Consider the following 22749-nt stretch of genomic DNA (forward strand, 5'->3'; position numbering starts at 1 on the left):
ATGCTGATACTGTTGATAATGATAGAATGCTTTGCAATGAAGAAATGCTTTGCCTATGTACATAGATGTCACACAGATAAAATGATTAAACCTGGTACTGAGTTTCTGAAAAAAATATATGTTCAAATCTCCACTCTTCCGGTTCACTAGGTCCCCTAATCGTTTTCGCAGGGAAAATAGGGGTCCTGGTAGGTGAAGTAAAGCATGGTGTCCTGTATCCCTGCTCTCCCCTCCTGGGGAAGTGTCAACACCCCCCACAGGATGAGCAGGAGTATAGGGGTCATGGTGGGTGATCGTTGACCTTTCTTGACAGTTGTTGTGCTTGGAGTGCGAGCACGCCCACTCTGCACTCCTCCCACTCACCTGAGGCACCCTGAACACCCTCCCTTCACCCTATAGGAGCTGGGGTGCAACCTACTCCATGCACTCTGCCTCTGTGCTCACCAGCTCCTCCTCCTTTAACCCTTCACGACCACCCAGTCCCCTGGTTTCAGGTTGTGCTGCAGACTTTCCCGTGGCTTAGGCAAGGCCTCTTACACCGACCTGTGAATTAGTGACAAAACAAAAAACAGATTTGCACAATAATTCAGCATGCATTTGGCGGCCTGCCAAATTTTTGAAATCAACAACTTTGATTTTGCTGGTCCAGTGTCAGGAGTCTTGGCTTTTAACAATATATGTATTCATGGCAACGTGTGTTTAATGTCATTTCATTTAATTAATGTAAAAAATATTAAAGTTTTGAAATGAGATCTGATTCATCTTTTGACCTACTGAGTTTAGTCATTCTTTAATCACCACTTTATTTATTTGGCTGAGGTTACCGTGATTGAAACTCTTCCTCCACTCTCTGCTCTCCTGGTTTCTGCCCTTCTTACACACTGTGATCATTCTGTGAACAGTTACTCCAGGAACCAGTGTCAGGTGTCTTAGCTTTTTATGACATATTCATGATAACATGCGTTTATTGTAATTTCACATCTTTAAATTAAAAATATTAAGATTTTGAAATGAGAACTGATTCATATTTTGACCTCCTGAGTTTAGACATTCTTGTATGACCATTGAACACATCCTAACAGTGATCTGTTCTACAGCTGCAGAACTGTCGCCATCTGGTGGAGAAATCATGTATGTTTTGCAGCATATTAGCTCTTAAACCGAAGCTCCTCCTCCCTGTACAGACCTCCCTGTTTGAGGAAGTAAATCTGGGAATGACACACACAGTCTTTATTAATTCTGCGTTCAGGTGAGTTATAAATATTATGAAAACCTCTTAACTCTGGTATTTACTTCTTTCTGCCTTATTTCTGAAAGGAGTCTAAACTCCCTCAGCTGGATAAAGGACTACAGTGACTGATTCTCTCCTGTGCTACTGTGTTTATTACAGACGATCTAAAAGTGAAAGTGAAATTTGTACAGAAGGAGACATTACAGAGAAACAGCACAGCAGCTGTTGGAGGAAATGGCTGCTACAAACCCTCTGTCAGAAGAAGAGTTTTCATGTCCTGTGTGCTGTGACATCTTCAGGGATCCTGTTTTACTGTCATGTACCCACAGTGTGTGTAAAACCTGTCTGCAGCAGTTCTGGGAAACCAAGGGATCTCAAGAATGTCCAGTTTGTAGGAGAAGATCTTCTAAATCTGAACCTCCCCTTAATCGTGCATTAAAGAACCTGTGTGAGTCTTTTCTAGCGAGCAGGAGTCAGAGATCTTCAGCAGGGTCTGAGGTTCTCTGCAGTCTGCACAATGAGAAACTCAAAGTCTTCTGTCTGGAGGACCAACAGGCTGTATGTGTGGTGTGTCAGATTTCAAAGGAGCATAAAACTCATGACTGCTGTCCAGTAGAGGAAGCTGTGTGTGACTTTAAGGTATGAAATATACACTAATGTTTAACTGTAATGTTTTTCCAGTGTTTACAATTATCTTGAAATATATGTTAGACAGTCTAGATTAAATTTGTCAGATGATGAGATTTCAGACAACTAAATCAGACCTTCATTCATCGTGAAAATATAAATAAAAATATTGATATACATCCTGCTACAATATATCATACATCTCAATTTGATAGTAAAAGGATGATAAGGAATCATAGTAATCATGCCATTGTGTTCAGTCATTATAATCACTGTAATCTCCAGCACATCTATACAGATGCAGTGATGAGTCCTATAAGACTCACACTGTCCTCTACTAAACCCGTATTTTACAGAACAAACTCAAGACCTCACTAGAGTCTCTACAGCAGCATCTGAAGGTCTTAGAGGAACATAAACAAGTCTGTAAGAAAACAGCAGCACACATTAAGGTGAAAGGTCACTTTGAGTTCAGAATGGTGCTGTGATCACTGTCCACATACACCATAATGAAACACACACATTTGGACAGTTTATATTTCCTCATCATCTCCCATTCCAGTATCAGGCCCAGCACACAGAGAGGCAGATAAAGGAGGAGTTTGAGAAGATCCACCAGTTTCTAAGAGATGAAGAAGCAGCAAGAATAGCTGCACTGAAGGAGGAAGAGGAGCAGAAGAGTCACATGATGAGGAGGAAGATTGAGGAGATGAGTGGAGAAATAGCATCTCTTTCAGATCAAATCAGAAACACAGAGAAGGAGATGGAAGCTGAGAACATCCCGTTCTTACTAGTAAGAATCACTCAGTCTGTATCTTTCTCTCTCTCTCTCTCTCTCTCTCTCTCTCTCTGTCTCTCTCTCTCACACACACACACACACACACACACACACACACACACACACACACACACACACACACACACACACACAAATGCATAAGTAAAATGTTTTGACATTTGTTTTAGTTTGTGTGTGTGCGTGCGCGCGTGTGTGTGTGTGTGTGTGAGGGTCTTTAGACACATTGATGTTATCATATAAGGAAGATGCATGTTTGACCCTTATATAAACAAAATGACTAAAATTTGATTTCACTTTCTGTGTTTGTTCCTCTGTTTCCTTATCAGAACGTGTCGTCCACACTGAAAAAGTAAATGATTATTATTTCTGTTTGATATATTATGTTACACATTGTGTTTGTGAAATTGTTCTCATACATTCAAATCTTCAGTATGTGGTCTCTGTTATTTCAGAAACATGATATATGAAGACGGTATTTAAGAAAATATAAATACATTTTTGATACTGATTATGTGCAAAACGTGGTTAGATACACTGATATGTTTAATGAAAGATAATAATACAGCTTTGTATATTTCATGTGAAATTTTTTTCATGTGTTAATTTAAATGTTAAATAATTAGAATATGATATATGCTAAAATATTATGATAATACAGCTTTATACACTTCCAGAGTTCATCACACCCCAAAACAACATGAGAAGGTGTCAGGAGCTCTGATCAATGTAGCAAAACATCTTTCCAACCTGAAGTTCAGAGTCTGGGAGAGAATGCAGAAGATTCTCCAGTACTGTGAGTTTTGGTGTTCTTTGATTAATTAGAGTAATTCTGTTCTCCTCACAATTAGAACTCTTTAGAGAGAGAAACATTAACATTGTGTGTTTGGTACATGAACTATTCCAGTATTAAAGGCTGTATTAGTATAAACAGTGAGGGGGACGACCAGTTGACTGCTGGTCTGAGGAGAGACAGTCAGTCCATGAGGAGATCTACACCACCCACTCTCCACATCTACACACCACCCACTCTCCACCTCTACACACCACCCACTATCCCCTCTACACACCACCCACTATCCCCTCTACACACCACCCACTATCCCCTCTACACACCACCCACTCTCCACTCTACACACCACCCACTCTCCACCTCTACACACCACCCACTCTCCACTCTACACACCACCCACTCTCCCCTCTACACACCACCCACTCTCCACCTCTACACACCACCCACTCTCCACCTCTCCACCACCCACTCTCCACCTCTACACATCACACACTCTCCACCTCTACACACCACCCACTATCCCCTCTACACACCACCCACTATCCCCTCTACACACCACCCACTATCCCCTCTACACACCACCCACTCTCCACTCTACACACCACCCACTCTCCACCTCTACACACCACCCACTCTCCACCTCTACACACCACCCACTCTCCACCTCTCCACCACCCACTCTCCACCTCTACACATCACCCACTCTCCCCTCTACACACCACCCACTCTCCACCTCTACACCACCCACACTCCACCTCTACACCACCCAAGCCTCCATCCTATTAAGAGGAGTCGTAGTGTTCAGAGTAGTGAGGTTGTGAAGGTGGAGATCCTAGCAGTGCTGACAGATGGAGGTGGAGAAGGTTCTACACCCTCATTGTTCCAGGACCAGAACACACCACTCCAAACACCCAGACACATCTCCACCTCCCCACAGCCCAGAGTCCAGCTGAGCCCAAGCAGACACCCCTGCTCCAGCCTCTATGGGTCGGCGCCCCCCAGGGACCAGCAGGTTCCCTGCATGTCAGCCAGGACCCTCCCTTGTCTGTTTGTCTGTCCCTGTCGGTGTGTGTCCCTGTCACCATCTTAGTGTCTGTCCCTGTCCCTGTCTGTGTCCCTGACACCATGTTTGTGTCAGTACCTGAGTTTTCCTTGGTGTTGTTGTCTCCACATCACTGTGTCTGTCTTTCTGTGTCACTGTGTCTGTCCTTGTTGTTGTGTGTGTCGCCCCCTGTTGTCCTGGGGAGGGTGTTGTAGTTGTGGCACGTCGGTGGACTCCTCCCTGGAGGATCTGCTCCTGGGGGGTCTGGACACTGTGGTCCTCGTCCTCTGGTCCCGTCCTTCAGTCTGGGGACAGTCCACTGGTGTTAGTCACTCTGGGAGTAGTGCCCTTTAGTGCGGGAACTGTAACATTATCCACCCACTAATGAGGACACACACACACTTCAGTACACAGACACTAATAATACACACATGCAGTGTGACACTCAGTGTAACAGTAACACTGCACTAGTTAAGTGTCACATGTGATACTCAAATAATGAATCCAAGACATGTAGAAATATATTAATGAATAAAATAGACACAATTTCAAGTGTCAAAACAACAAGCACACAAGTACTGCAGTGTGTGTGGTGAACACACAACATCACCATCACTTCCCTCTTATCAACCTACTGCAGCATTTCACTCAGAGTAAAGGGCCTGCAGTCTGTAGATGTGACCTCATCACATAAACACATGAAGAACATGATGATTCATTCTGTTCTCTCTCCTCAGACCCTGTTACTCTGGACCCCAACACTGCACATCCAAACCTCCACCTGTCTGATGATCTCACTACTGTAGAATACAGCCCACAGAAATCACTGCTTCCTGATAATACAGAGAGATTTGATAAGTCTGTGTGTGTCCTGGGCTCTGAGGGCTTTAACTCAGGGACCCACTGCTGGGATGTTGATGTTGGAGACAGTGAACACTGGATACTGGGTGTAATTAGCGAGTCTGAATGTAGAAAGGGAGAGAGGGTCTGGGGTTCAGTGTTGTGTTTATGCTACAGTAAAACCATTGGTAAATACTGGACATGCTGCCCAGGACAGAAACGTCACCTCCTCACATCTAGAGAGAAAGTGCAGAGGGTCAGAGTTCAGCTGGACTGGGACAGGGGGAAAGTGACATTCACTGATCTTCTAACCAGTTCACACCTGCACACTATAACACACACTTTTACTGACACTGTTTTCCCTTTTTTCTATAATTACAGTTCCTCTCCTATGAGGATCTTACCAACAAATATATCAGTAACAATGGAACAGCAAAGTTAATGTTGCCTTGAATTAATCTGCATACATGTAATAATGAACATTAGATTATACACTGTAAAAAATGATTTTTTGACTTTATAAATATAATTAAGTTTTTAAGTACTATCTAAAAGAATAATCTAGTATTGTGAGACGGACAGATAGTCGGACAGACCGACTTCCGTACTGGACGCTGCACTCGGTGTGCTCACTCTTCCTCTCTCTACAGAGCTACAAGAACCTTCTGCTTTAGAGGCATTTCTCCCAGTCAAATCAGAACCAACACAATCACTGATACTGATACACCGTCACGCAAACATGGAGCGCTGGCTAAAACGCAAACCTCCATCATCTCAAATTGAACCCAGGGGTGTAGTGGGGAGGGGGGGGGGGGGGGGGGGGGGGCTGGGGGGCATTCGCCCCGTCAACAACTTACCCCTAACCCCCCTCACACTCAACAACTTACACTCGCCGCGACCCCTCAATTATTTTTTTAGGACTACACCACTGATTGACCCCGACTACCCCACCTCCACCTGTATCCCCTGTTTAACCTACCCCACCTCCACCTGTATCCCGTTTAACCTACCCCACCTCCACCTGTATCCCCTGTTTAACCTACCCCACCTCCACCTGTATCCCCTGTTTAACCTACCCCACCTCCACCTGCATCCCCTGTTTAACCTACCCCACCTCCACCTGTATCCCCTGTTTAACCTACCCCACCTCCACCTGTATCCCCTGTTTAACCTACCCCACCTCCACCTGCATCTCCTGTGTAACCTACCTGCTTTTAGCCACTATGGCCCAAAGCTCTGGAATTCTCTTCCTGAAGAGCTCAGAGGCATTTCATCCCTGCATAGTTTTAAGAGCAGTCTCAAAACATTCCTGTTTAGATCCGCTTTTAGTTAAGAAACTCTATCTTAATAGTTTTATCTTATTTACTTTACTTTTTATTATCTTACTTACTTCACTTTTTACTTTTTATGTTATTTTAATATTTTTATCTTTAATTTCTTTTAACATTTTCTTCTGTCTTTTTGTCTTTGTCTTATCTCCTTTTAATGTTTCTTTTATTTATACTGTAAAGCACTTTGAGTTACATGTATGTATGAAAGGTGCTATACAAATAAAGATTATTATTATTATTATTATTACCCCACCTCCAACTGCATCTCCTGTGCAACCTACCCCACCTCCACCTGTATCCCCTGTGTAACCTACCCCACCTCCACCTGCATCCCCTGTGTAACCTACCCCACCTCCACCTGTATCCCCTGTGTAACCTACCCCACCTCCACCTGCATCTCCTGTGCAACCTACCCCACCTCCACCTACATCCTCTGTGTAACCTACCCCACCTCCACCTGCTCAACAACTCTCAATGGCCGAGTTTCAGTTATCCAGACCCTCAATTTCTGTGCCAATCATGTTACCCACTGAACAAGGTAACATACTTTGCCATGTAACCATAGTGAATGTAAATGGAAGTTACTGATCTCTGATGTATAAAGAAAAAGCTTATCAAACTCATTCATTTATTTAAATCCTCCTTCCTTATTCCTCCCTCCCTAATTATTGTAGCATTTAATCAGTGGAGTCAAATTAAACACACTGAAAAGCATAACTTGTACCCAATGAATTCCTTGGAGTCTGTTCATTTTCTAAGAAACAACACACACAAACATGGGTCACAAAACCCATATCCCAAAAACTGTATCCCGTATTTTATTTTCAGTAAAACAGCCCTAATCATTTGCATTCGTGTTTCCAAGCCAGCCTGATAATGTCCTTCTCTCCCCATTCCTGGTAAGATTGCAGGAATGTGAACTTCTCCTCACTCATCATCATCTTCCTCAATGTCCTCACCAGGAACGTGTATGCCAGCCTGCACTGTAATGTTATAAAGCATAGCACATACACTATTATGTAACAGCTCCGTGCTGGTGAATACAGAAGCCCCCCTGATGACTTTTGAAGGCACTGAAAACCCATTTTCCTGACCATCCTCATATGTTTTGGTCTTGCCCTCAGCTTGGATTGTTTTGGACGGAAGTATTTGATACACTAGGCCAAGTTTTTAACACCCCTCTGCCCCCGAACCCATTGACAGCTGTATTTGGAATTCCACAAACCTCTAATATGCTCGTCTCTGAAAGACGCGTCCTGGCTTTTACCACACTGCTTGCCAGACGTACTATTCTCTTCAAATGGAAGCAATCTTCTCCACCTACTCACAACCAGTGGCTCCATGAGGTGATTCGATACATTTACCTTGAGAAAATGCGCTCTTTTAAATCTGGGGTTCTTCAATCTTTTCAGGAGACATGGGGACCCTTTTTTATCGGTTCTTTATGACCAGAACTTCCTCCCGGTATGACGTTCCAGATATTCTTAGCTATTCTCCCCATGGAGGGGAATATAAGATTTGTGTTGTATCTGCTTGTCCAATGACCTGCAGTATAGACATGTAACTGGAATTCTACCTTTTGTATTTTTTTATTTTTTTATTTTTTATTTTTATTTTTATTATTATTATTATTATTATTATTATTATTATTATTATTTTTGCTTATTCATTTATTTATTTTATTGTATTACTTTTCTGTTGCTGTTGTCTTTTTTGCTTGGTGGGGACGGGAGGGGGGGTTGTTTGATTCTGGGGTAGGTTCTCTTAAGGGTTAAACAGTTTTTGTCATTTATCTTCTGTAAATACCAATCTTTATTTTTTGCCAGGTGTTCTGCGGTTTTGTATATCTGTGTTGTGTTATAACCCTGAAAACTAATAAACATATGGGTACAAAAAAAGAAAACACATTTTCCAAATACCCAACGCTCGCTCCACAACACTGTGTGTTCTCCAGTGTGCCATGTTGTAGTTCTCTTCAGTCTCTGTCTGGGGGTTCAAGACAGGAGTTAGTAAATGTGAGTGGAGTGGATAACCACTGTCACCCAGCACATGTCCACCAGCAAACGCACCCTCAGTTGCCATCTGACACACTACTGAATTTGTCCAAATGAAAGAGTCACTTCAGGCCACTTGACACCATCACCACCATCACAACCACCAGCAGCACCAACACCACCATCACCACCACCAATAGTTAGGGCTCAAGAGGCTGGGGATGAGTGTGTGTGGGGATGAATGTGTGTGGGGATGAGTGTGTGTGGGGATGAGTGTGTGTGGGGATGAATGTGTGTGGGAATGAGTGTGTGTGGGGATGAGTGTGTGTATGGGGATGGGTGTGTGTGGGGATGAGTGTGTGTGGGGATGAGTGTGTGTATGGGGATGAGTGTGTGTGGGAATGAGTGTGTGTGGGGATGAATGTGCCATCCACTACACCAACAATTCCAGGAATTGTTGCAATGGCATGAAAACATATTTTGGTTTCTTGCAATGCATCCCTTGTTTGTGGAAATGTGATGTATGTTGGTGCAGGTCACAGAAGAGCTTTAGTCACAGCACACACACATTTACACACAGCAGCTTTGATTAGACTGTAGACATCACCAAGAGTGCTGCCATCCACCACTGGTATAAAAACAAAGTGCTGTCAGTAGCTGAATGGTGGGATTGAAGCAACATTTCTTCTGGTGCCTCTTGTTAACTCCTCCTGTATGAGACCAAAGAGAGCCATGATCTCCTCCCTAGGCAGGTGGTATCTGTCACACAGTACATCATCACGAAGATCAAGTTGACCCACCCTTAGACGCAGAACTGAGTTAAGATGAGCTGCCTGTTAATGATGATTACAGCGTCTTCTTTAACGATGTCTTTAGTTGAGAACCAATATTCTTTGTATAGCTGTCATGTTCACCACATAACCACCATTATCAGCATTCCTCTTGGTTACTTATGTGTAAGTAATTAATGAATGAATTTGATTTGGTTAAGAGTTAACAAGCTTAGTAGGCCAATTTGTAACCATTGCTTGGGGAACAATATATTATTTGAATTCTACAACTGTTCTACTGGAAAATTGCATATATTAATAAATACTATGTTGTACTTTAACCAATTTCAATAGTTTGTTTCATGAAAACAATAATTTCAATTTAGTATGTATATTTATGCGCAGTATTGAACTAAAGACCTTGGGTCTAATTTATTGGATGCAATTACATTTTCAAAAGTACATTTAACTTAATGGATTCGTGTTTGTACGCACGTGTGTGCAGTTCGGAGCATTTACAAAGGGATAATTAGCAGCCTCTTTCGTTTTTCAGACAGAACTGCACTCGCTAAGAACAACTTAACGAGTTACAACAGGGCCAGACCACTTGTTTGTGAACCTACAAGTTTAAGTATGACGTGGGTTACGAAGGCTTTTGGGAAACCAGTGTAAATTTAAGAATGTTCGTAAGTACGAGGTTACAAAGTACTTTAAGAACATTACGGGAATCTCAATCCTGTTCAGTTAGAATGCAACAATGATTGTGAATCAATTTCACCTGCTGTTGTGCAAATGGAACAGACAACAGGTAGAAATGATAATTAGCAAGACCCCCCCTATATAGCAGTGGTTCTTCAGGTGGTGACCACAGACCTTTTCTCTGTGGTATGTTTTGGTCACTTTGGTATTTTGTCAGTTCTCTCACCATAGAGGTATCATGATGCTGTGTCTACAACCCACAGAAGTTGCCCAGGTAGTGCAGCTCATCCAGGATGGCACATCAATACGAGTTGTGGCAAGAAGGTTTGCTATGTCTGTCAGCACAGTGTCTAGAGTATGGAGCAGATACCAGGAGACATGGAGGGGGCCGTAGGAGGGCAACAACCCAGCAGCAGGATCACTACCTCCTCCTTTGTATAAGGAGGAACAGGAGGAGCACTGCCAGAGCCCTGCAAAATGACCTCCAGCAGGCCACCAATATCCATGTTTCTGCTCAAACTGTCTGAAACAGACTCCATGAGGGTGGTATGAGGGCCTGACGTCCACATGTGGGGCTTGTGCTTACAGCCCAACACCGTGCAGAGTGATTGTCATTTGCCAGAGAACACCAAGATTGGCAGATTCACCATTGGTACCCTGTGCTCTTCACAGATGAGAGCAGCTTCACACAGAGCACATGACAGAGTCTGGAGACACCGTGGAGAATGCGCTGCTGTCTGCAACACCCTCCAGCATGACCGGATTGGCAGTGGGTCAGTAATAGTGTGGCGAGGCATTTCTTTGGAGGGCCTCACAGACCTCCGTGAAAATTAAAATCATGTTCTCATAATTATGTAAATATCTACTTTAAAATGTTTCGCTGTGCTCCTATTTAATGAATAAATACCATATAAGCGGATGTTTCCCTGCTTTTTCCATTAGCTCCGTCTTTGTGTTTTTTCTCGAGTTTCTTTAAACTTTATTTATTGTCTCTAGGTGTGACGTTCGTGGGTCGGCGAAGGACGAGACACAGAATCCTTATTTTCGACTGACGTCACTTTTAATCTTTAACGTGTATTGCGCAATAGCGCACGAGTAACACTCCTCAGACACACACACAACGTGTAGACTTAGACAACGACGAGCACAGGACACTAAGCAAGCGCACATTAAATAGACAAACCACATTATCCCCACGTGATCACGAGACGATTCACAGGTGAGACTATTAATCACACGACAAAACCCTAACCACGGATATCCACTGACGCAGACAAAGCACGTAGACAACGTTGACACACGCCCAAAAGGGAGGGGCCGGGGTCCTCAACGTGACAGACGCCCCCTCCAAGGGCACTACCCGTCCCGGGGTGCCAACAGGACCGAGTGCCCCGAACCCACGACGATGGGCGTATCCGACGCGCTCAGTCCTGCGTCTGGGAGGTGACTGCCCTTGGCGAAGCGTCCGCTACGAATCGCCTAGCACACCCTCCCTGGGAAGACGGGGGAAAAGACACACCAAACGGAACATTCACAAACACACACACAGGCACGCTTACACATAGTGGCACAAGAGGGAAAAATGGGTTAGGCACACACACGGGAAGACTGACAAACACTGGAACACACACACATGACATAGGCGCCAGGCTTCGCGCCAGAAGGAGAGCGAGTAGGGGAGAGAGGTCCGGAGCTGCTGGCGCTGCGTTGGGCAATCCCCCTCCTGCCTTCGCTGCAAACCCTCCGCCGGGTGCAACGCGGCTGGAGGACGTGCCCGGTGCAGCGCGGCGGGCGGACGTGCCCGGTGCAGCTCGGCGGGCAGACGTGCCCGGTGCAGCGCGGCGGGCGGACGTGCCCGGTGCAGCGCGGCTGGTGGAAGCGCTCGGTGCAGCGCGGCTGGTGGAAGCGCTCGGTGCAGCGCGGCTGGACTCTCCCCCCTGCTGACCATCTGACACGCCCACATCGCTCCGTGACCGCCCTCTGGAGTTGACAGCGGGCGCGTCCACCTCCATCTCGGTCGCCTCGCTGCCCCGGCTCCAACTCATGGGCTGCTCCGGGCTGCCACCCCGGGAGCAGTCCATCCTCTCTCCTCCGGAGCGATCGGAGGACGTGGTCCACCTCCCCTTCACGGTTCCCACGGAGGAGGGAAGGCTCTCTTCTTTGTCCTCCGTGTAGGAGCCTTCTTCCTCGGTGTAGAGGTCGCTGTCCGCGAACTCGGACACTCCCGAGCCCACGGACAGAGGATAGCCCTCTCGCTCCTCCTCCTCTCCGCCTTCCTCTACGGAGGGAGTGGGACCTACGGGCGGAGGGAGGTAGTCTTCTTCCTCCGACTCCTCCTCCTCCTCTTCCCCGTAGTCGACGGTAGACGCTTCGCACTCGGACGGAGGGTAATCGTCTTGCTCCTCCTCACCGTAGTCTACGGTAGACGCGTCGCATATTGAGGGGGGATAACCCTACTTGTCGTATTCCTCCAGCTCCTCCTCCTCGTAATCCTCCGCCCCGAACTCGCTCTCTGGGGTGGACTCAGTAGCACCGATAACGCAGGAGCCCACCCTCAGAGGCGAGAGGGCGCGGGAAGGAGACGGGTGTCTGGCTAGCCAGCCCTTCACTGCCTCCTGGCGGAAGACCACCGCCCACTCGGGACTGGAGGTTTCCCGAGCCAACCTCAGCAGGTCGGCACACAGCGGATCCCGTTCCAGCTGTTCCGACGTCGGCGTGACGTCGCCGTGCAGGGGTGAGTCCTCCCTCCCCGCAAGCCCACCCTCTGGGGGCGTCCCTGGCTCGTAGAACTCAGGGACGCTTACCCGTATGGGCGAGAGTCCCCGGGAAGGCGTGGGGTGCCTTTCTCTCTATACCCGTACCGCTTCCTTGCGGTACTCCGCCGCCAACTCGGGAATTGCGGTCTCCTGCGCCGCGCACAACATGTAGGCGCAATCGGGGTCAGCCTTCAGTTGCGCCAGAGTCGGCGTGGAGGAGGGCGATGCGCGGCGATGCCGCTTGCAGGGCTTCTTGCCCTTCTTCGGCTTGGTCTTGTAGCCCGGCATGTTGGTGTCTCAAACGGCTCGTCGTTCTGTGACGTTCGTGGGTCGGCGAAGGACGAGACACAGAATCCTTATTTTCGACTGACGTCACTTTTAATCTTTAACGTGTATTGCGCAATAGCGCACGAGTAACACTCCTCAGACACACACACAACGTGTAGACTTAGACAACGACGAGCACAGGACACTGAGCGAGCGCACATTAAATAGATAAACCACATTATCCCCACGTGATCACGAGACGATTCACAGGTGAGACTTATTAATCACACGACAAAACCCTAACCACGGATATCCACTGACGCAGACAAAGCACGTAGACAACGTTGACACGCCCAAAAGGGAGGGGCCGGGGTCCTCAACGTGACACTAGGCTTTTACGCACGCCCAGTGTGCATTTTATTTATATCCTAAGGATATTAGAATATATTTAATCGTAGTATGGATTGCAGCGAGGAATATCGAGTCTATTCCCGGGAACAATTGCAGAGCGTCTGTCTCATGGGAGACGCGGGGGCATTGTACAATCCCGGCGTTGCTGAGGCGGAAGTATCGGGGCTCGCTAACTAACAAAACCGACGAGCTGGCTAGTCTGGTGAAGAACCAGAAGGTCTACAGGGAGTGCAGTGTGCTGTTTCACAGGACAAGGACCCGAAGCTCAGCGGGAAGCGCAAAGGTGGGGGGCTCGCTCTCTTCATCAACACCAGGTGGTGCAACCCTGGCCATGTAAGCGTGAAGGAGGTTATCTGCTGTTGGGACATAGAACTGTTAGCGGTGAGCCTCCGACCATATTACATGCCGCGGGAGCTCTCACATGCCATCTTCGTGTGTTTACATTCCACCCCGGGCGGACGCGCAGGCAGCGTGTGATGTCATCCACTACACTGTCGCAGCGCTACAAACACAGCACTACAGACACAGCACTACAGACACAGCACTACAGACACAGCACCCTGACACCTTCCTTCTGATTGCTGGTGACTTTAATCACGTCACACTGGACTCACACCCTGCCTGCCTTTTTCCATTTTGTGGACTGTCCCACCAGGAAAAACAGGACTATTGACGCATACAGGGCCACGCCACTACCACCACAGGGGAAATCAGATCACAATCTGATGGTTTTCCTACAGCCTCAGTACAAACCACTGGTACTGAGGCAGCCCTCTACCTCTCACTCATTAAGAGTTTGGTCTCCTGAAGCAGAAGAAGCCCTCATGGACTGCTTCAAGACCACTGATTGGATCGTGCTGCTGCACCCACACGGTGAGGACATTGAGGGAGTGACACTGCGTTACAGACTACTTGAACTTCTGTATGGACGTAGCTGTTCCCACAAGGACTGTACGCTGATTCCCTAATAATAAACCCTGGATCACCAGCAACATCAAGGACCTCCTCAATCAGAAGAAGAGGACGTTCAAAGATGGAAACTTGGTGGAGCTGAAGCGTGTACTGGGGAAACTCAAGGTTCGTCTAAAAGAGGCCAAAGAGTCCTACAGGATAAAGGTGGAGAGAAGGCTGCAGGACAACAACATGAAGGAGGTCTGGGGTGCAATGAAAACAATCACAGGGTGCAAGAACAATAGCAGCAGCTCAGTGGATGGGGGTGTGGACAGAAAACCAGTTCAACTACTTCTACAACAGGTTTGACTGTCCTGCTCACGGCATGTGCTGTCCAACTGGGTTTGCTGCTCCAACATGTCTTCAACCTGAGTCTACGCTTAAGGAAGGTTCCTGACACGTGGAAGACAACATGCCTCATTCCAGTTCCCAAAAGGCACACCCGAAGGAGCTGAATGACTACAGGCCAGTTGCTCTGACATCCCACGTGATGAAGACCATGGAGCGACTGCTGCTGTGGTCACCTCAGACCTCAGGTCCACCAGGCTGAGGACCCACTGCAGTTTGGCTACCGGGAGAAGGTGGGGGTGGAGGACGCCATCCTCCATCTCCTGCTCAGAGCTCACTCTCACCTGGACAAGGGGAGCGGTGCTGTGAGGGTCATGTTCTTTGACTTCTCCAGCGCCTTTAACACAATCCAGCCCCTACTGACTGAGGGCAGTCATGGCCTAGTGGTTAGGGAACTGGTCTTGTGACCGGAGGATCGTGGGTTCGATTCCCAGACCTGAGTCCATGACTGAGGTGCCCCTGAGCAAGGCCCTTAACCCTCAATTGCTCACTTGTATAAAAATTAGATAAAAATGTAAGTCGCTCTGGATAAGGGCGTCTGCCAAATGCCGTAAATGTAATGTAATGTAATATGCCAATGAATAAGGATTTTTTGAAAAAGCAGTTTTCACAGTCAGTTGAAATGAGTAGATCAGAAAGGTGTTTAACTTTTGATATTTATTGCACATCAACAGACCAGTGCAGGATAAAATCCTTTAAAATCCCAAATCTTTGGGAAAAAAAAGAAGCAAAAGTAAACAGTTACACTATATACAGTACAGTGCATTTACATCTATCAAATTAAATTAAATTCTCTCAACCTGAGACAACTGGTTTGTTCACAAAAGAAGTAAACTTAACAATTAAACCTCTATACTTATTTAAATAAATCAAATACCCAGTCTGGTAGACATTCAGGAACTTCAAGTATTTTCTAAAATAATGTTTATATCGCCACCTGGAAAATGATAATTTTTTTTCGGCTTGCTCCTGACTCGCCATTTCTGCCTCTTCTCCGTTTGTGTCGTGTGCTTCGGCGTGCATGTAAAAACACTGGCTCTGATTGGCTACCATAACGCTGCCTTAGCCAATCGCTTACTGACTTGTTAAGTTAAACAGGTGTTACACCGAGAACCGTGATCTATCGAGATCTGTTTCTCCTCACTAGCCTGGACAGCGGTCCGCTCGCATTACTGTTAGTATATCAATATATAGTAACGCACCGCTTTTAATGACCAGTAACGTCAACGGCGTTGTAACGACAGGAAAAGTAATTAATTATATTATCCCGTTACTGACAAAATGACGCCGTTACCTAACGCCGTTATTTTTAACGGCGTTATTCGCAAGACTGGTAATCACAGCACATAAACACAGCAGAGGTTGGAAACCAGGCAGACAAATGAAATGAAGGATAAACTTATATATATGGAAGATAACTTATATATAAGTTGAACATTCATTCATTCATTCATAAATTCATAAACAAAACACCAAAGAAGTTCTTCAGAAACCAGGAAATGGAAGAGCGTCACAGTTCACCCATGACCTCCATGTCCATCCTCACACAGCTGGTCAGTGAAGTCAGATAGCCGGAGCTCTCAGGACAGGAGGTCATCAAAGATGACCAGTGGGGTCAGTGTGATCCCAGTGTGTCCTCATGTCCAGCACACTTTCCACTCAGTCTGTCAGGCAGTGAAGGACTTTGGTTCTTCTCTTTCTATGCTCCCTCTTCTTTCTTTCTTTCTTTCTTTCTTTCTTTCTTTCTTTCTTTCTCTCTCGTTCCTCTCAAGCTGAACATTACTGTTTTTCTCAGCACCTTTTCTCTGATTCCTTCAGCTTTTCGTCCTTCTGTCTCTTCTTTGTCTTCATGCTTTTCTCCTTTTTTATTTCATTGTTCCTCCTTGAACTCTTCCACCAGTTCTGTATTCATGCTCCCACACAGGTCCTTTTCTCCTCTCTCACTTTCTCTTTTCTTCTTCTCTCACTTTCTCTCACTTTCTGTCCTTTTCCACTCCACCTCTTTTCTTACAGCTTCTTATCTTTCCTTTGCCATCGTTCTATCCAATTCTCTCATTTTTTGTTCCATCTCAGTCCATCTCGCTGATCCTCTCAAGTTCGTACTGCAACCTTTCTCTTTCATAGGCCATTTTTTTGTTTTACATATTGTCTGCATTCTGGCCTTCAGTTCTTTCACCTCTGCAATTCTTGTTCTGCTTGATCCTCTGTCAGTCTCTCCATCTCTCTCAGTCTCTCCATCTCCTTCAGTGTGTTCAGTGTAATCTCTCTGGTCATCACATCCTCCATCTTTCTCTTCTCTTTCTTGCATTATGAATAGGGGTGTCTAAATCCTTGATTCGATTGTATTTCCGATTTTAGGGTCACAATTTCTTTAATTAATATTAATATTAATAACAAATAATAATAACAAAAATGAGAGGTCACAGAGGATACCTGCTATCTAGTGGCTTTTTTGGTAGCAGCAATGTGCACTATTAAAACAGCAATGTGCAACATAAAATAAATAATTAAAAATACAGGAACAGTCATGTACAAAATAATAGAACAAATAGAGCCATAATCAATCAATCAATCAATCAAATTTTATTTATATAGCGCTTTTTACAACAGTTGTTGTCACAAAGCAGCTTTACAAGTGCCGAGTCCTAGCCCCCAGTGAGCAAGCCAAGGGCGACAGTGGCAAGGAAAAACTCCCTAGTTTTTTGCATGAGGAAGAAACCTTGAGAGGAACCAAGACTCAGGGGGGGAACCCATCCTCCTCTGGCCGACACCGGTCACCATGACAACAACAACAACAATTTAGACAGAAAGAAGAGAAAGAAAATGAAAAATATGTAATAATGTCCATCATGATGTATGCATCCGGTTAGGCAGGAGGTGGCTGGCTCAGGATGGATCGCTGGTCTCCTCATCTCATTATTCCTCAAACAGGCGGGCAGCCATGTGGAGAAATGAAACAGGGAAAATTAGCTCTGTATGAGGACATATACAGGACAGGTAAAATTATAAACATTTCCGGAGTGTGGCAGCAACTCCGGCATTTAGTTAAATTATTACAGCCTAGCTAAAAAGGCAGAACCAGAAGGTAACATAGGCTTGGGGGTATTCTGAGACAATGGCATCCGTCCACTGCACTGTCAACAAACTTGAGTGACCACGAGCAGTGACAGGACGACAGCACCAGCGCCCCAGTCTACCATAAAACCCTTTGTCTATGAACCCCTGGATCTGTACTTTTATCTAAGGGGGATATTAATTATCAAACGCTAAACTAAATAAGTGGGTTTTCAACCTAGACTTAAAGATTGTGACTGTGTCGGAGTCCCGGACGCATTTAGGAAGATTATTCCAAAGCTGGGGGGCCTTACAAGAAAAGGCTCTTCCCCCTGCTGTTACCTTATTAATTTTTGGAACTAATAAAAGACCAGCACCCTGTGATCTTAGTGGGCGTGGGGGTTCGTAATAGGAAATAAGTTCCTGAAGGTACTCAGGAGCAAGCCCGTGCAATGCTTTATAAGTTAATAAAAGAATTTTAAAGTCAATACGGAATTTAACTGGGAGCCAATGCAGGGCTGATAGGACTGGACTGATATGCTGAAATTTTCTAGTTCTGGTCAGAACCCTGGCTGCGGCATTTTGAACTATTTGAAGTTTATTTAGATTCCTATTTGAACATCCTGACAGTAGTGCATTGCAGTAGTCTAATCTAGAGCTAACAAAGGCGTGCACCAATTTTTCCGCATCATCCTGTGATAATGCATTTCTTAATTTAGCAATGTTACGGAGATGTAGAAAAGCTATCCTAGTAGTATTATCTATGTATTTATCAAATGATAGGTCAGAGTCGAGTATGACGCCTAGGTTTTTGGCTACTGTGCCAGGTGTAATGGGGTAGCCTGCGAGATTAAGCATTAGATCTGGAATTTTCTGTTTTGAGGCCTTAGGGCCCAGAAGAAGAACTTCTGTTTTGTCCTCATTAAGTTGGAGGAAGTTTAGAGACATCCAGCATTTAATATCTTTTACACAGGCCTCAATTTTTCTTAAACTGAGTTTGTCATCAGGTTAGGCTGATATGTAAAGTTGAGTGTCATCTGCATAGCAGTGAAAATTGACACCATGTTTGTTTATAACTGTGCCCAATGGTAGCATATATAATGTAAATAATAGTGGTCCTAGAATGGAGCCTTGCGGGATCCCATATTTAACTTTTGTACGTTTGGATGGAATATTATTGAGCTCTACAAACTGATAGCGATTTGTTAAGTAAGAATGAAACCATGAAAGGGCTGTGCCAGAGACTCCAACCCAGCGTTCTAACCTTTCTAGCAAGATCCTACGATCAATTGTGTCGAAAGCTGCACTAAGATCAAGAAGCACTAACAGCGATACATAACCTTGATCTGAAGCAAGGAGGAGGTCATTTGTTACTTTAACTAATGCTGTTTCAGTACTGTGATGGGGCCTAAAACCAGATTGGAACTTTTCAAATATGTGATGCCTATGCAGATATAGGCATAATTGCTGGGCAACAGCTTTTTCTATGATCTTAGATATAAATGATGTGTTTGAAATGGGTCTATAATTAGATAGTACAGTAGGATCAAGATTTGGTTTCTTAATTAGAGGTTTAATAACTGCTAATTTACATGATTTGGGCATGTGACCTATTGTAATGGATGAGTTAACTATAGTTAGAAGAGGTTCAGTTACCGCTGGTAATACCTCTTTTAATAACTTTGATGGAACAGAGTCTAGTGTGCAGGTAGCACAATTTAAGGAAGAAATTATTTTCTCTAATTCTGATTGTGGGAGTGGATGAAAAGCATCAAGTTTTTCTCCCAGTATGCGATTTAAATCGATGTCAACCAAACCAGATGACATACCAGTTGTATTGCTAATAAAAGGTTTTATATTTTGTCTAATATTCTCTATTTTATTATCAAAAAAATCTATAAATACATTACTAGTGAGGTTTACTGGAATCTGAGGTTCTGCGCCTGCTTGATTTTTTGTAAGTTTGGAAATAGTATTAAAAAGAAATCTAGGATTGTTTTTATTTTTCTCTATCAGTGAGGCTAGGTATGCTGAGCGTGCTTTAGCGAGTGCCCGTTTGTAGTCAATGATGCTATCCTTCCAGGCACAGTAGAATACTTCCAACTTAGTAGATCGCCATTTACGCTCTAATTTACGTACATAACAACTCTATCCTACCAAAATTTCTTAAAAAACTATTTCTTTAATGTCTTCATACATGGAGGGTAACACTTTAGTTGTAAGATGCGACCCCTTATACTTTCACGAGTGACCCAGAGCCCTATAGAGAGAGAGAGTCGCGTCAACTCCGTTCACTCCAATGGACCAGTTTTTTACAGCAATGGCGGATCGTGGAGCCTGTCAATAGTTCCCGGAAGTTAGCAGCAAATACGAGCAGCGCAGTCAAACTGGAGCAGTGGACCATCTGTGATACACTTTTACAGGTTAGTACGCTTAAAAAATCAGATTGTGTATTATAAGGACATCAGAATCAAATTAGCATGTGCATTAAAATGTGAATTAAATCATTTTAGTGAATTATCCACCTCTTAATAAGCAGATTTAGGGAACTAAATCTATGCTAAGACAACGCGAATACGGTTAGCGAGATTTCACATTAACGACCGACAGCCTATTAATAGTAAATTCCTCTCTTAATGCCATCTCACCTAAACACGATGTTTTTGCGGGGTAGCTATAAGTATTGGTTAAATATAACATTTGAGTATGATTGTAGAGTGTGTTGGGTCGAGGAGGTGAAATGAAGATATCCATTTTGGAGTACCAGCTAACGTTTTATTTCCTTTTATTTTATTTATTTATCCTTTTATTTATTTTATTTTCCTTTTTATTTCGTTTTATTTATTTTTATTTTATTTTATTAACGTATTTACTCAGTTTTTGAAACTGCTGGATATAAAAGACATATACTATTTAGTGTGATTAAGTTTTAAATATTCTGTCACTTAAAGAAATAATATAATTATTAGGAGTTCATACTTATTATACCTGTGTCAACACTATAGCTGTGATCAGCAGCTATGGGCCCTGTCTTTACAGGTCCAGTGGTGCATCGTAGTGCAGGGGACTTCCTCTTTCTGAGTGCGGGGCGATGCACAAAAATGGTGGGAACAGCATCTGCTCTCAGCCTGGTCTTGCCCTGTTTGGTTCTGATGAACTGGTCTGCCTCAAAATGTGCCTGCAGAGTGATGTGAGTTTACTCCTCACACATGACAACTCAGTTTTGTCTACCCATATACATATCCCATAGTGGGTGAATACACAGTATTAGAGAACACTTACTGGATACGTATACACTCATTACACGTATAAAAAACAACCAAGGATGTGCAACAAGTTCAAATTCATATAACATCAATACTCATAATAATAATTTTCTCCTGTCTTTTTCTCCTCTCTCTCTTTAAGCCAAAGAACCATAGGGGATTCAATGGAGCCTGCAACTAGATAGCACCCTCAACCTGCACCCGAGTCTGTCTGGAGTCTTTGATTTTTTTTGTTCACTATTCTGTATTTTAATAAATGATGCATTAAGCTTTCCAATGGTGTGTTTATTGTGAAAAGTGCAAATGCAGTGTTTGATGCTTACCTCACATATATATTTGCTGTTGTAATCTTTAGTGAGGGTAAGATTGCTACTGCTTAGTTGAGACAACCATTTTTTTCTCCTCTCAGTATCAGTGGGGAAACCATACATTTTTGCTTGATTGGAGCATCCCCATGCAACACAGCAAACCATGGTGGACACTACACAAACAACACGGAGGAAAAGACACAGAAAAACTGCTTGACGATGTTCATATTTGAGATTATTAGAGATTTATTTAATGAATTAATTGTTGTAAATAAGTGTATTAAAAAGACAAGATATATATAATTTATCAATGTATTTTAATGTCATATACTTTCTGGATGTAAATGTAATTTGTTTTAATGTACCCTTTTAAAGTATATTTCTGCACAATGAAGTCAAAGAAAATTTTCCTTCTGTCAGAGAATGTACATTAGTCATTTAGATTACTTAGGTCCCCAATACCATGGGATTACAGAAATAACCATAATTTAAAGATATGTTAATGTTAGAAAATTATTCTAATCTGAATTTCTCACCCCTTCCTGTCCCTCTAAATATATAAATGAACGTAATATATAACAATTATAAAACAATCAAAGCATTAAACAGCAATATGCTCTAAAATTAGCCTAAAGTTGGTCGCCATATGTTCAGAATAATCCTCAAATCGCAGTTCTGTCTGTGTGTTTGTGCACTCAAATTGAACTTCCTGGAACTATCTGAAGCCTCCGTGAATCACGTGACCATCAAGCGTTTTGAACTTCCGTTGTCGCGACTCTCTCTCTATACGGCTCTGGAGTGACCGTAGCACTCGACTCCGCCCACCTCGCGCGAACCTCTGCGAACTGTGGAGGCATTTATACTTGCCGCGTCACATTCTTTGCAGTGTTGTCCGAAACAATATGTGGTAGTATAAAGAAACACCCCTCAAAAACAGGAAGGAACATTTACCTGACGAATTTTAATTTTGCTTTGTGTTTCAGATGTGAAAAGTGCTGGAATTTTGGCTAAAGTACTTGAAAGTGCTTGAAATTGTAATTACTTCGTTTCACAACAAATGGCTATCTGACTGAACAGTTCTCTTGTATTATGTTAACAAATACGAGCCTCTTGTAATTCCAGGACTAAACATGAGAGAATGTGAAGTGCTTTAATTCCACCTTGTAAAGGTGTATGAGCCCAGCAAACATGACTTTGTGCATTGCGCTGAAGCGCAGGGCGTGCAAAGTTACAAAATTCGAGAGGTGAACGACCTCCCGAATTGC

At 44.1% G+C, this 22749-nt stretch overlaps 1 protein-coding gene and 1 long non-coding RNA gene across 2 annotated transcripts; both read left to right on the forward strand.

The window, feature by feature from the left end:
* The first annotated feature begins 1208 nt into the window (after positions 1-1208).
* Positions 1209-6108, forward strand: LOC143498954 (E3 ubiquitin-protein ligase TRIM35-like). The gene is made up of 7 exons (XM_076993862.1): positions 1209-1249; positions 1391-1870; positions 2215-2310; positions 2421-2651; positions 2984-3006; positions 3332-3450; positions 5227-6108. Exons 2-7 carry the CDS (start codon positions 1466-1468, stop codon positions 5769-5771), a joined length of 1419 nt encoding a protein of 472 aa, XP_076849977.1. The 5' UTR covers positions 1209-1249; positions 1391-1465; the 3' UTR covers positions 5772-6108.
* Positions 6109-20168: 14060 nt separating this feature from the next.
* Positions 20169-21393, forward strand: LOC143498974 (uncharacterized). Its single transcript, XR_013126028.1, has 3 exons — positions 20169-20333; positions 20916-21100; positions 21319-21393. It is a non-coding gene; the product is annotated as an uncharacterized LOC143498974 (long non-coding RNA).
* Positions 21394-22749: the final 1356 nt, after the last annotated feature.

This window comes from Brachyhypopomus gauderio, unplaced genomic scaffold, assembly GCF_052324685.1.
Source record: "Brachyhypopomus gauderio isolate BG-103 unplaced genomic scaffold, BGAUD_0.2 sc127, whole genome shotgun sequence".
Taxonomy (NCBI): Eukaryota; Metazoa; Chordata; class Actinopteri; order Gymnotiformes; family Hypopomidae; genus Brachyhypopomus; species Brachyhypopomus gauderio.